The sequence below is a fragment of the Amphimedon queenslandica genome, unplaced genomic scaffold (genome assembly GCF_000090795.2).
Source record: "Amphimedon queenslandica unplaced genomic scaffold, v1.1 AMPQUscaffold_13314, whole genome shotgun sequence".
Classification (NCBI taxonomy): domain Eukaryota; kingdom Metazoa; phylum Porifera; class Demospongiae; order Haplosclerida; family Niphatidae; genus Amphimedon; species Amphimedon queenslandica.
Window position 1 is genome coordinate 47,926 of NW_003546450.1, and position 11,112 is coordinate 59,037.

General features: G+C 35.4%; 5 protein-coding genes across 5 annotated transcripts in view; 3 read left to right on the plus strand and 2 right to left on the minus strand.

Moving 5' to 3' along the window:
• The window catches only part of LOC109583276 (scavenger receptor cysteine-rich type 1 protein M130-like), a 3,555-nt gene extending 1,511 nt beyond the window's left edge, over positions 1 to 2,044 (plus strand). The window contains exons 5-6 of the mRNA XM_019998540.1: positions 1,192 to 1,278; positions 1,947 to 2,044. Coding sequence (XP_019854099.1) covers positions 1,192 to 1,278; positions 1,947 to 2,044 — 185 coding nt within the window. The remainder of the gene's footprint in view (positions 1 to 1,191; positions 1,279 to 1,946) is intronic.
• On the plus strand, positions 1,138 to 4,534 carry LOC100634944 (P-selectin-like). Its single transcript, XM_011406730.2, has 10 exons — positions 1,138 to 1,490; positions 1,947 to 2,256; positions 2,408 to 2,617; positions 2,780 to 2,953; positions 3,137 to 3,277; positions 3,383 to 3,421; positions 3,467 to 3,499; positions 3,676 to 3,769; positions 4,050 to 4,189; positions 4,282 to 4,534. The coding sequence occupies exons 2-10, from the start codon at positions 2,190 to 2,192 to the stop codon at positions 4,365 to 4,367; spliced, it is 984 nt and encodes a 327-aa protein (XP_011405032.2). The 5' UTR covers positions 1,138 to 1,490; positions 1,947 to 2,189; the 3' UTR covers positions 4,368 to 4,534.
• Positions 4,535 to 4,822: 288 nt separating this feature from the next.
• LOC109583289 (uncharacterized) lies at positions 4,823 to 6,406 on the minus strand. Its single transcript, XM_019998560.1, has 4 exons — positions 5,291 to 6,406; positions 5,198 to 5,239; positions 5,047 to 5,127; positions 4,823 to 4,999 (listed from the first exon to the last, which is right to left on the minus strand). Exons 1-4 carry the CDS (start codon positions 6,360 to 6,362, stop codon positions 4,947 to 4,949), a joined length of 1,248 nt encoding a protein of 415 aa, XP_019854119.1. The 5' UTR covers positions 6,363 to 6,406; the 3' UTR covers positions 4,823 to 4,946.
• Positions 6,407 to 6,568: 162 nt separating this feature from the next.
• LOC105313368 (uncharacterized) lies at positions 6,569 to 8,791 on the minus strand. The gene is made up of 5 exons (XM_011406735.2): positions 8,693 to 8,791; positions 8,010 to 8,061; positions 7,440 to 7,961; positions 7,060 to 7,392; positions 6,569 to 6,996 (listed from the first exon to the last, which is right to left on the minus strand). Exons 1-5 carry the CDS (start codon positions 8,702 to 8,704, stop codon positions 6,632 to 6,634), a joined length of 1,284 nt encoding a protein of 427 aa, XP_011405037.2. The 5' UTR covers positions 8,705 to 8,791; the 3' UTR covers positions 6,569 to 6,631.
• A 48-nt stretch (positions 8,792 to 8,839) lies between these two features.
• The window catches only part of LOC100635069 (E3 ubiquitin-protein ligase MIB1-like), a 7,200-nt gene continuing 4,927 nt past the window's right edge, over positions 8,840 to 11,112 (plus strand). The window contains 6 exon segments of the mRNA XM_019998541.1: positions 8,840 to 9,078; positions 9,521 to 9,692; positions 9,996 to 10,102; positions 10,402 to 10,529; positions 10,575 to 10,655; positions 10,791 to 10,901. Of these exon segments, the coding sequence (XP_019854100.1) occupies positions 8,880 to 9,078; positions 9,521 to 9,692; positions 9,996 to 10,102; positions 10,402 to 10,529; positions 10,575 to 10,655; positions 10,791 to 10,901 (798 nt within the window). The 5' untranslated portion in view covers positions 8,840 to 8,879.

An 11,112-nucleotide genomic window follows, 5' to 3' on the forward strand; every position in this document is an offset into this window, starting at 1 on the left:
CCTCTACTATAAAAAGGACAAAATAAAATGAAATGAAAAATCATACACACAAAGTTCATTATATATCATATGTACTTAGCTTATTTACACCTGAGCTACACCCACAACAAGCTAACAAAAATCAGCTGATTGTGCAGAGTCTATGAATACATTTGAACAGATATACATTGTATGTACATGTAGGATGTCAAGAAAGTTTCGACTTATAACCAGGAAAAAAGCCTGTTGTTTAAGAGTCTCCATACCACTATCAATTTATCTAAATGAAAAAACATCTAAAATTCTCGACATTCAAGAAAAAGTCACAGCAACTGGGCTACCAACAGGATGGATACAACAACCAACCAATGACGACACATTACGGAATTACGGGAATGAAGAGTTGAATAGAACAGACCATGAAATGTATTTTCACTTCCTAAAAGAAAGAAAAAGAGCAAAGACAATGACCAGATTAGAAGTATGTATGTCTATACATGCATTTATTAAATTTAAAATGCTGCGTGTAGGTACTGACGATGAATTTTAGCTACTCCTCCTACCACTATGAGTGTTAATAATTTTGATTTGTCAGACATCACTATTACAGCCACAGGTAATCATGATCAAACAATAGCTAGTGTTTAATTAATAACAATAATTATTATAGAACCTTGTGACATCATTCTGGAGGGAGTTAAGGAAATTAAAGCACACTCAATTTTAGTGCTTATCAGGCAGCTAGCCATTGTGCATTCCTTCTTTTCAACAAAGCACATTCTTTTGTATAAAATTTCAGTGTCCACATGGCTTGTATTATAAGTGAAACACTGCAATGGAAGATTTTATGCAATGTTTTTTTGAATAAGTGACACATTTTTAGTAGACAGAAATACATATCTACTTACAAAGTAAATACCAGTTAAAAAATTAAAATACAAGTAGATACAGAGTAGATAGAATTTGAGTAGATGTGCTATGTCTGATCTCTCATCAATCAGTCTGTTGTAGATAAATCTAAAGCTCGTATTTACAGTCATATTAGATCAGTTACTATAACCAGTCCCTCATTCCCCCTCTAGTCTCTCATGGTTCTAAAACTGCTTCCACTCCTAAAGAACAGGCTGACTACTTTTCTCTGTTTTATCTCCCTGTCCCTCCTTTCCCTCTTTATCCTCTCTCTCTCTCTCTCTCACTTCTCTCCCACTGTAGGTACTCTGGAAAGAGTTGAGATATTGTTAGCTGATGTTTTTAAGGCTCTATGTGAACTGGATCCATCTAAAGCAATGGATGCAGATGGTATTGGTCCCAAAATTAAGTCCTGTGCAACTGCACTGTGTGCATGAGCCACTCCATCATCTATTCTGTGTCTCTCTCATCACATTATGTATCCCATCTGAGTGGAAGCTACACTGTATTCATCCCATTCACAAGTCGGGTGTTTCAATTTCAAAGGTCTTAGAGGGGCTAATTTAGAGGCTAATTAGAGGGGCTTGTCCCTTATGGACAAGGTACGTTGTGTACATGTACATGCATGAATAGTATTACGCTATGTTATTTTGTTATTATTATTATATACATGAACATCAGTTAATGTGATATCTGGATTTCTTACAAAGCATGCTAAGTGAGCTAAAAGCATGCTTCATGAGCTGACAAGCCTTATGAAGCAACTTCAAAAATTCATAATAAGCTCAAGCTTTAACATAAGAACATGTACATGTATATGTATCAGAATAAATTATAAAAATGGAGAATTCTCTCCTAGCCAAAGTCACTGTACTATAGTACAGGGTAGGGTCTTTGAACCAATTTTGGAGTTACTTTAGAAATTCATTAAAAAAATACAAATTTGATTGGAGTCAGCTCAAACTTTTTATATAACATTAAAACACATATATTTATTTTTAAAAATTAATTATAAAAATGGAGAATTTATTTATTTATTTATTTATTTATTGCTATAGGTGCTGGTACTGTTTGGTTGAATGATGTCATTTGTACTGGGACTGAGAATACATTGTTTGAGTGCTCCTATTCAGGATTCGGCATTCATACCGTATAACGCTTTATTATGGCAATTTTGCTGTAAAATTGTAATTGGCGGTTTTTAATTTGGCGATTTTTATGTACACGTGCATACTTGTTGAATTATTCTAAATTCTAATGCGTATTGACAGTGATTTGGAGACCATTCAATGTAGCTAAACATGAGAGACTTAAGGACACTTACATTGTATGCTAAATGGGAGATTTCAGGAGACCTATTTATACCAAGTAAGGGAGGCCTATACCAAATATGGGAGACCAAAAGTCTCCTAAACTCCCTCTAGATCCAACAGCTTGCATCAATGTACATGTACATGTACTTATGCTTTCTGTCACAAATTTTGAATTTTTGACATTCAAAGAATTCTTGTTTGTACAGGATCAGCAGTTTGCTATGGTTTCTCTGGTACTATTGCTAATTCAGCCAATGTATACATCAGTCAAGGATTCTCTAAAGTCGCTGGTAGGTACAGTGAAGGGACTATTGTTAGCTACTCGTGCAATGACCACTTTGCTCCTCTTGATGGTCACACTACAGTACAATGTACCACCAGTGGCTCTTGGTCTCCTAATGTACCTCAATGTGCTGGTAAGTCAATTATAGATATACTGTATTGCTTACAAGCATATGTACATGTACTTATATGTGTAACTCATAATAGTATCTTGTATTTGTTGATAAATGTAGATGCATCTGAATCTATATCTATGTACATGTATTACGCATGTGTTTAATATACTTTTATTATAGTAAGTTGTCCAGCCCTTAACAAGCCTTCCAATGGAGCTCTATCAACCACAGCAACTAGCCCTGGAGTCATAGTCACACTGTATTGTAATGATGGATACATGTTGCATGGTACTCCTAACATTACTTGTCTTGTCAACGGATACTGGAGCAACACTCTTGCTACCTGTAATCAACGTAAGTCAGAGAATGTAGATGTAGCCATAGATTATATATGGTAATGTAATGTATGCTATAACTATGACTAAGTAGCCATATTATCCATGAGTACAGTGGTTGTATATATGAATACCAAGTGTACTAATTTTATTATTATTGTTGTTGTTATTATTATTATTGTTGTTGTTGTTGTTGTTGTAGTTATTTGTCCTAATCTTGTTCTTGTCCCTCATCTTGTTATTGAGAACACTCCTGCTTGCACACCTGGTAGTGTCATCACATTCAGTTGTGAGGCTGGCTTTGTTGTTAGTGGAAATAGAACTATCTTGTGCGATAAAACTGGTGAGGATTGAAAAAGGAGTGAAAGAGAAAGGGGGCCCGGGAAAGAAGAAAAGATAGAGAGAGAGACAAGGGAGAAAGAATACTTTTAAGATAATGATTCCATAGGCCACTGGAACAGCACACTGCCTTCCTGTATATCATCAAATTCAACAAACACAAATTCAACAAACACAAATTCAACAAACACAAATTCAACAAACACAGCTCATAGCACCAGCAACAGTGAGTGAAATATAATATCTATGCATTGTAGATGTAGATGTGTATGGCGTGTGTGTGTGTGTGTGTGTGTGTATGTGTGTGTGTGTGTGTGTGTGTGTGTGTGTGTGTGTGTGTGTGTGTGTGTGTGTGCGTGTACATGTACATGTACATGTATTATATTTTAATATTTTTATCAGGTAAGAGTTTGGCTCTTATTGGAGGTGTCTTTGCTTTTGTGCTGGTTGTATTAGCTGTTGCCATGGTCGTTATTATCATATTATTTGTTGTGTGGTAAGAACAGTACACATACGTGTACATGTACATACTATAGTTCATACTTTAAAGTACATACGTGTACATGTACGTGTACATTGTTAGATCTATATTTAAATTTTGGGAGACCAATGTGACTAAAAATGGGAGACTCAAGGAGATTTAAGCAAAATATGAGAGACCAAAGGAGACTTACATATACAAATGTAGACTAAATATGACAGATTCTTCAAAAGTCTCATAAATTCCCTCTAGATCTAACAGTGTATGTGTACATAGCTCTATGTATTTATAATAGGGTACGAAGGCAAAAGCGTATTAGCTTGAGCATTAGATCAGATCAAGATGAGCAGATACACTTGATAAACCCGAATGAAGATGATGAGGATGAAGATGAAACTAGTGCTGATGAAGGACAACTGAGCATTGCACGTGGAAGTAAGATAATAATAATAATAATAATAATAATAATACATATTATAATGAATGTGTGATTAATGTGTATTGTATTTAATTTCTTTTGTTTTTAGCTGTTCGGTTCCAGCCGCTTTATTCTGAAGACAAAGAGGAGGAGGATGATGAAGATCCGATTAATTTCGATCAAGATGACAAATAACTTTTTTTTTTGAAACTCAACAAACACACACACATTTGCTATTATTGTACTGCAATGATTTTCTACTGCTTCTTATTGTGATGGCACTCCCTCTCTACAGCCATTTTGATTTATAGCCTACCTGGTGTAACCTTTGTTTGATGTTTTATTCTTTTAATTAATGACAATTAGTGAGGCAAGGTGTGCTTGGAGTTTTTGGTGTACGTGCATTAATTTTTAAAAGATTAACCATTACAATGGTGATAAGAAACGACAAAAAATGTGAATAATTTTATTTCCCAATGACATGAACATCAACATCAGTGTTTCATATGTCAAATGAGGGCGGTATAATGAATTTATTTAATGGTTTGAAGAATGGTAAATTCACAACCTTTGCATATGATGTATTGAAAGTGAAAAAGCAGGGATGTCAACATGCATGTACCACTTGTTTATCTCCAACTTAATGTTCGTTAACTATTATAACAATAACAAGAGTATAATAAAGGTATAAATAATAAGTATAAACAAGAATAGATGGTATAAACAATAGAAAAAGACAGTTAAATACAATGTGCTGGAGTATTATAAGTAAGATTAAACCAGTTCATCTTTACTAGCTACATGTACCTCTTCAGGAGGGTTGTCATCTATTTTTGATATTATAATGAGGAGCATGAGTAGTATTGCAATATACCTGAATCGGGGTTGTTGATGTTTGTATCTGTACCATAGCCTGTTGTTGTACTTGGAGGAAGTGGTTCAATACTGGATCCCCCTGAAAATTGAAAAATTAATAATAAAAATTGAAAAAATAATAATTATTGATAGCACATTCAGTATTATACCTATTCCAATAACTAAGGATTCTGCTGGGTCTTCATAATTCACTAGTAATAAAATGTACATAATCAACTTTTACAAAAAAAGATGCAACTTACAAAATCGTTTGACCTTATCAAACATTTCCTTTTCTTCTCTCTCCAATTGTGGTTGAGAATGACTACGAACCAAATCCCTGTATATTTCTTCAGCTATTTTTACTAGCAAACTCTTCTTTTTTAGCATAAAGGTTTTTTTCTGGTATCGCAAAAAAACTGCCCACAACAGAGATTTATTCATAGCTATTTCTGTGAGAGGAAAATCACCATGAAACCAAGAATCCTCTCCAAAATATACATGTAAATTGATTAAATGGAGCACCCAAATGAAACTGGTGTTAAACGATTTAGTTAGTTGAAATTCATCTGGTATTACTGGTACTTTATCATTGATAATAACTTCACCATCATCATCTACTTCGTTGTCGTCATCTACTTCACCGTCATCATCATGATGATTTGTATGCATTCCAATAAGCACGGGTTGATTGCTTTTATGAGTTGCATACATCGGAGCACCCGATGAACCACCGCCACAGACATCAGAATCGTCATCCTTTACAACTTTAAAATAAGGAATAAGAAAACTCCAATCTCTCAATACTCTTATTTTTGGTGAACCAGTGGGAAGTGGAGGAAAGACAAAATAGTGCTCCTTCTTGACTACTTTACTGACTTGACTCTGATCTTCCCTATTTTTCAATCTCATATAGAAACAGCTTGCATTGCCATCTTGAAAGAAACCACTCAAACCATTAGCTTGTTCCATAAGTTCTAGAGCTTTTATACTAAGTTTTACATCAACAAATTCCGCGGGAGGTAGATCTATATTTTTCAGTTCTAGTAGCATGAAGTCCAGATCAAATGGACAGTGTTTCTTGAAGTGTTCAGATTGTCTAAGAATCCCCTCCTCTCCACAACAGCTAATACCTTTCGTAACGATGCCTTCATCTAGAATGATATTGCTTTCTTCTATGTCAACTTTCCATCCAAAAGATTTCCTTCTTGACGGAATTACATGGTGGCAGGTCAACAGATAAAGCTGCCCCCGATGTTGGATGATAATGCCTTGAGCTCTACCAGCGCCATCCTTAAAAAGAAAGCTACAGCTCCTTTTCATTCGGGTTTCCATTTCACACAAATTAACACCAAAAAAAGGGCAAAAATAATAAATTAGTAGCGATATAGATATACAAACACATCCTGTTCACGTGATCTACTAAAACTAGCGATGAAGAATTTTTAGCAAAACAGTGAGTGACTGCATAGCAGTGATGTGGATGTGTTAACAAAAATGTATTATCTAAGTATAATTATAACAATTAATTTTATAATGCTATTGGAATCATAATAATTATGTTTCAGCTGTTCAACATTTCAAAATCCATCAGTTATATATAGCTATTCCAGCTCTTCACTAACTTGCAAAGTAAACTTTCTTTCCTTCTTGAGTACAATGAGTGATATAGTCTTCCTTAGTCTAATACCACTCACAGTACAAGTATAGGGACCACTGTTGGTCACTTTAACTGATGTTATAGTGAGGTTACTCTGTATAGCTGGACTAGCAGAAGAACTACTATTTTGAGACAATAGATTGGACCAAGTGTATTGACCATTAGCAATAATACCATCAGCCTTCACGTTATACATGTACATCCAAGTAATTTCATAATTAACCGGTAGATATCCAATAAAAATGCATGACAGTGTGGCTCTATTGCCTTCTTGTACAATCACTGTACTAGCTACTGTTAATGCTTTACCTAGATAGTGGAGAAATACATGAGATGCATATTGATAGGCTGCACAGTAACACTATAACCTACTGAGTGTTAAAGTGATGTTATTTGTTGCTGTCATGATCAGTTTTACATCATAATAATCGTCCAATACCAGGTATAGATAAGAGGCGGAACAGGTATAATTCCCAGCATCAGAAGGACTGATATTTGATAGCATCAATATACTGGTCCTAGTGGTATCTGCTACTTTCATTACTCCATTATTAACTCCAGGGCCAGTCCAAGTCCAATAGAAGGATCCATTATTAACAACTGTACAGGATAAGTTAAGAGATGACTGTATATAGGCTGTTTCAGGCTGCAGTATTTGACTAGGAGATTTGAATTTGATAGGAATGGCAGGATAAAGAATGAGTTCTATAAATAATAAAGAATCATCATTGGCACATCACTAATGTAGTTACCTGTATCTGCAAAGAATCTAATCTCACTGATGAAAGTTTGAGTTGCAAGACTTGGTTGAATTTTACTAACATCATCCGGACGAAAATAAAAACGCAGAAAAATATGAGATCTATATAAAACGAGCATGTTCAGTGAAATCTTGACGACACCGTTATCAGACTGGGATGCTTGAGAATTACTGGCAGTTATGAGAGGGCTTTTAGGAAGACGGCCAGGATCGATTCGCACAGTAGGCAGTCCGTATCCTAGGGATGGATTGTGATAGTAGTATATGTCGATGTGAGTGAAGTAGAAATTTAGAGGTAGGTCTTCGAACAAAATCAATATCCGAAAATTTTCATTCCATCCTATAAAATTATCAGGATTAAAGTCTGATCCTTCATTAGTTACATCATCAGACAGTCTGGAATTGTTCGGACATCTATAGTATCTGGGGAAATAATGAAAAGAACAGTCATTTGCAAAGACACCACCAGTGTATGTGGCAGGCTGAAGAAATAATATGTAGTCTTCTGGTGTTACTAATAAAAACAAACACAAAGTATCAATATAATAATAATTATATATACTTTCAATTTGCAGTGAAGATTGTACAAAGGATGACAGTACTAACATTGCTACCTATAAAATAGAATCAGCTTAAGATATATAGTGTGTATATACATGCAAACAAAAATTATGTGACAGCTATAGGTCATATAAATAAAATTGTTTACTCCAATCAAATTATTATAACATCTCCATTAAGTATCAAGAAAAATGTTTTGTATAAAAGAGCTTTCTTAATAAAAAATGTTAAGGATCGAGTAATAGCATAGGTAGGTCATGAACATAGGGTAGGCACTATAATTATAATACTGCAGGTGTCACTTTAAAAGACAGTGCTAAGTTTGCTAACGAGTAAAAATTCAGCAATGATCTGCACATGCTTTATAAAATACATAATTAAGCAGCTCATGTGTGCTAAAATGAACTACTTTTTGACGTCACTAGCTTCAGTAGTTAATTCTAAACTGCTGCATAGCCTATGCTGGAAGCCTATGATAACTTTTAGTCTTTTCACTCATTTGTGTATTTACTTGTTTTTCTTCAGTAAAAATGGCAGTCTATTCATGCATGCAGTAGTCTCGCCCAGCCCCTTTGCTCTAGTATACTTCACCTGATCCCAAAAATAATTTTAAAAATGTCAGTAGAGGGGCTGCAGGTTTATTGTCATTAGATCATAACTATCTACGTAGTGTAATGAACTCACCAGGTACATCATGATTGAGGGAGTACAGGAGTAGCAGGAAGAATGGAATAAGTATGGCTTTTGCAGCAGAGAGAAGAGAGAAGAGAAATCTGTACTGAACTGCACTTTAGAATTTGTGAAAATGTGCGGTTTATTAAAATGGGCGTGGTTAATAAATTAATAAAGCACTTGTAGACTCATTGACTCAATGGCTGGTGTTGGTACAAGAGTTGTTCGTGGTCCTGATTGGAAATGGGGCAAGCAAGACGGAGGAGAGGGAAGAGTAGGCACACTGAGGAGCTACGAGACACACGAGGAGGTCATGGTAATATGGGACGCGGGAACTGCCGCTAACTACAGGTGTGCGTCTCATTTCGACCTCAGAATTTTAGACAATTCGATCACAGGTAAGTAAAAGTAACACTATATGTATAAAGTAAATATATAGATATGGGATTTCTTTTAAATTAAAATATAAAAAATTGTAAAGCCTATTGAAGCTTTTTGGTGTGAAGCCAGGTCTGTGGGTTGGTGGTGTCCCATGTGTCTCATGTTTAGTGTCTTTATTAGCTTTGGAAGTGGTTTTGGTCTATGATTAATTTCCCTCTCCATTACACTCAGCAATCACTTGTAATAGTAATGTATCCACTGTGTTCCATATATATTTACCTTATAATAATGTCTAATGCTATTATTATTATTATTATTATTATTATTATTATTATTATTATATAATCATTATTATTTTATTGCATTTAGCTAATCCTCAATGCAATACTCAAGTTCTAGTTACATTCCTTCTCTTATACATTGTATATGTACCTCTTTTTCTCTGCTCTCTGTCCCCAGGGGTCCATCATGAAACTTACTCTTGTAATGGCTGCCAGTCTACTTCCATATATGGCATAAGATGGGAGTGCATGGAGTGCCCGACAATCAATCTCTGTTCCTTGTGTTACCATGGCGACAAACACTCGCTGAGGCACCAGTTTTATCGAATTTCTACTCCGTCATCTAAAAAGTGAGAGACGGTCTAACGATTGTTAATTGAATATTTTATGTGTGAAAGAATGTGTTATTTAAATGCATAATGTATACATGCACTGTACCAGCTGGACCATGTGATCATGAAGGAATGTGAACGTGATAATATGCTACATGTACATGTACTTGTTACATATTTTACCTGCTGCCATTTTGATTCAATCAAACCAGAATGTGACCAGTATCCTCCTTAATAATCTACATGTAATTTAACCCTTCCTCTCCCCCCTCTCTCCCCTTCTCTCCTTTTAATTTCTCCCTCTCCCCTCTCTCCTTCAAGGGTTAGTGTCCCTGTCCGTAAGAAGAGCAAGAAGATATCATCAAGAGGAATCTTCCCTGGGGCCAGGGTGGTGAGAGGGCTGGACTGGAATTGGGACGATCAAGATGGTAATAATCATATTTCGAGTTATTTTGCTCATTACCTCAGTTCCAATTAATACCAAATTTGCATGAATATGCATCCCTCTATTAAATTAATATGGAATGTTTTGTTTTGTTTTTTTTGTATGCGTTTGGTTGTTTGTTTATGTGTTCTTGTACATGTACATGTATGTATACAATTTTATTATTGTGTGTGTACATGATAATTTGTACTTAATTTTCTGCTAAATATTTCTGTTGCTTCATGTACAGTACATGTACATGTACATGTATACATTTGGCGTATTATTTCTATCTTATTTCAGGTGGAGAAGGTCACAAAGGGAAAGTCACTAAAATTGAGAGTTGGAATGGTGCGTCCCCCCGGAGTGCCGCCTCTGTTGTCTGGGACCACGGAGTTGAGAACCTTTACCGTATTGGATTCGAGGGGATGGTGAGTGGGTGGAGCATGTTGTCATGACGACACTCGTCTTGTTAGGTTGATGTGAAGGTAGTGACTGAGGCAAAGGGTTATACTTATTATCGTGATCACTTACCTCTAGTTGGAGAAGAAATTCAAGTTAGATAATATCTTATGTATCTTTACATGTATCTTCACTAATTGCTATAATTATGCTACATGATTATACTCATTTACAATATAAATAATCATACCTGTGTACTCTCTCTCTTTCCTTCTCTCCTCTCTCTGAAGGTTCCTGAAGGTTATTATGAAGTTGGTGATAATGTCTGTGTTGATTCTGATCCTGACACTGTACGATACTTACAGCACGGGCATGGAGGATGGGCGGAGTCCATGAGAGAGGTACATGTAATAATAATCCGTACATGTACATGTACGTGTGTGTCATAATAGCAATACATGTACATGTATGTGTGAATGGAAGAGACATATTGATAATAATGAAATATCTAATCCTCTTCCTCTCTTATGCCTAATTCCTACTTCTTTCCTACAGTATATGCACACACATACATGTACATGTACACACGTACCAACAAGAGTAGATAATAAT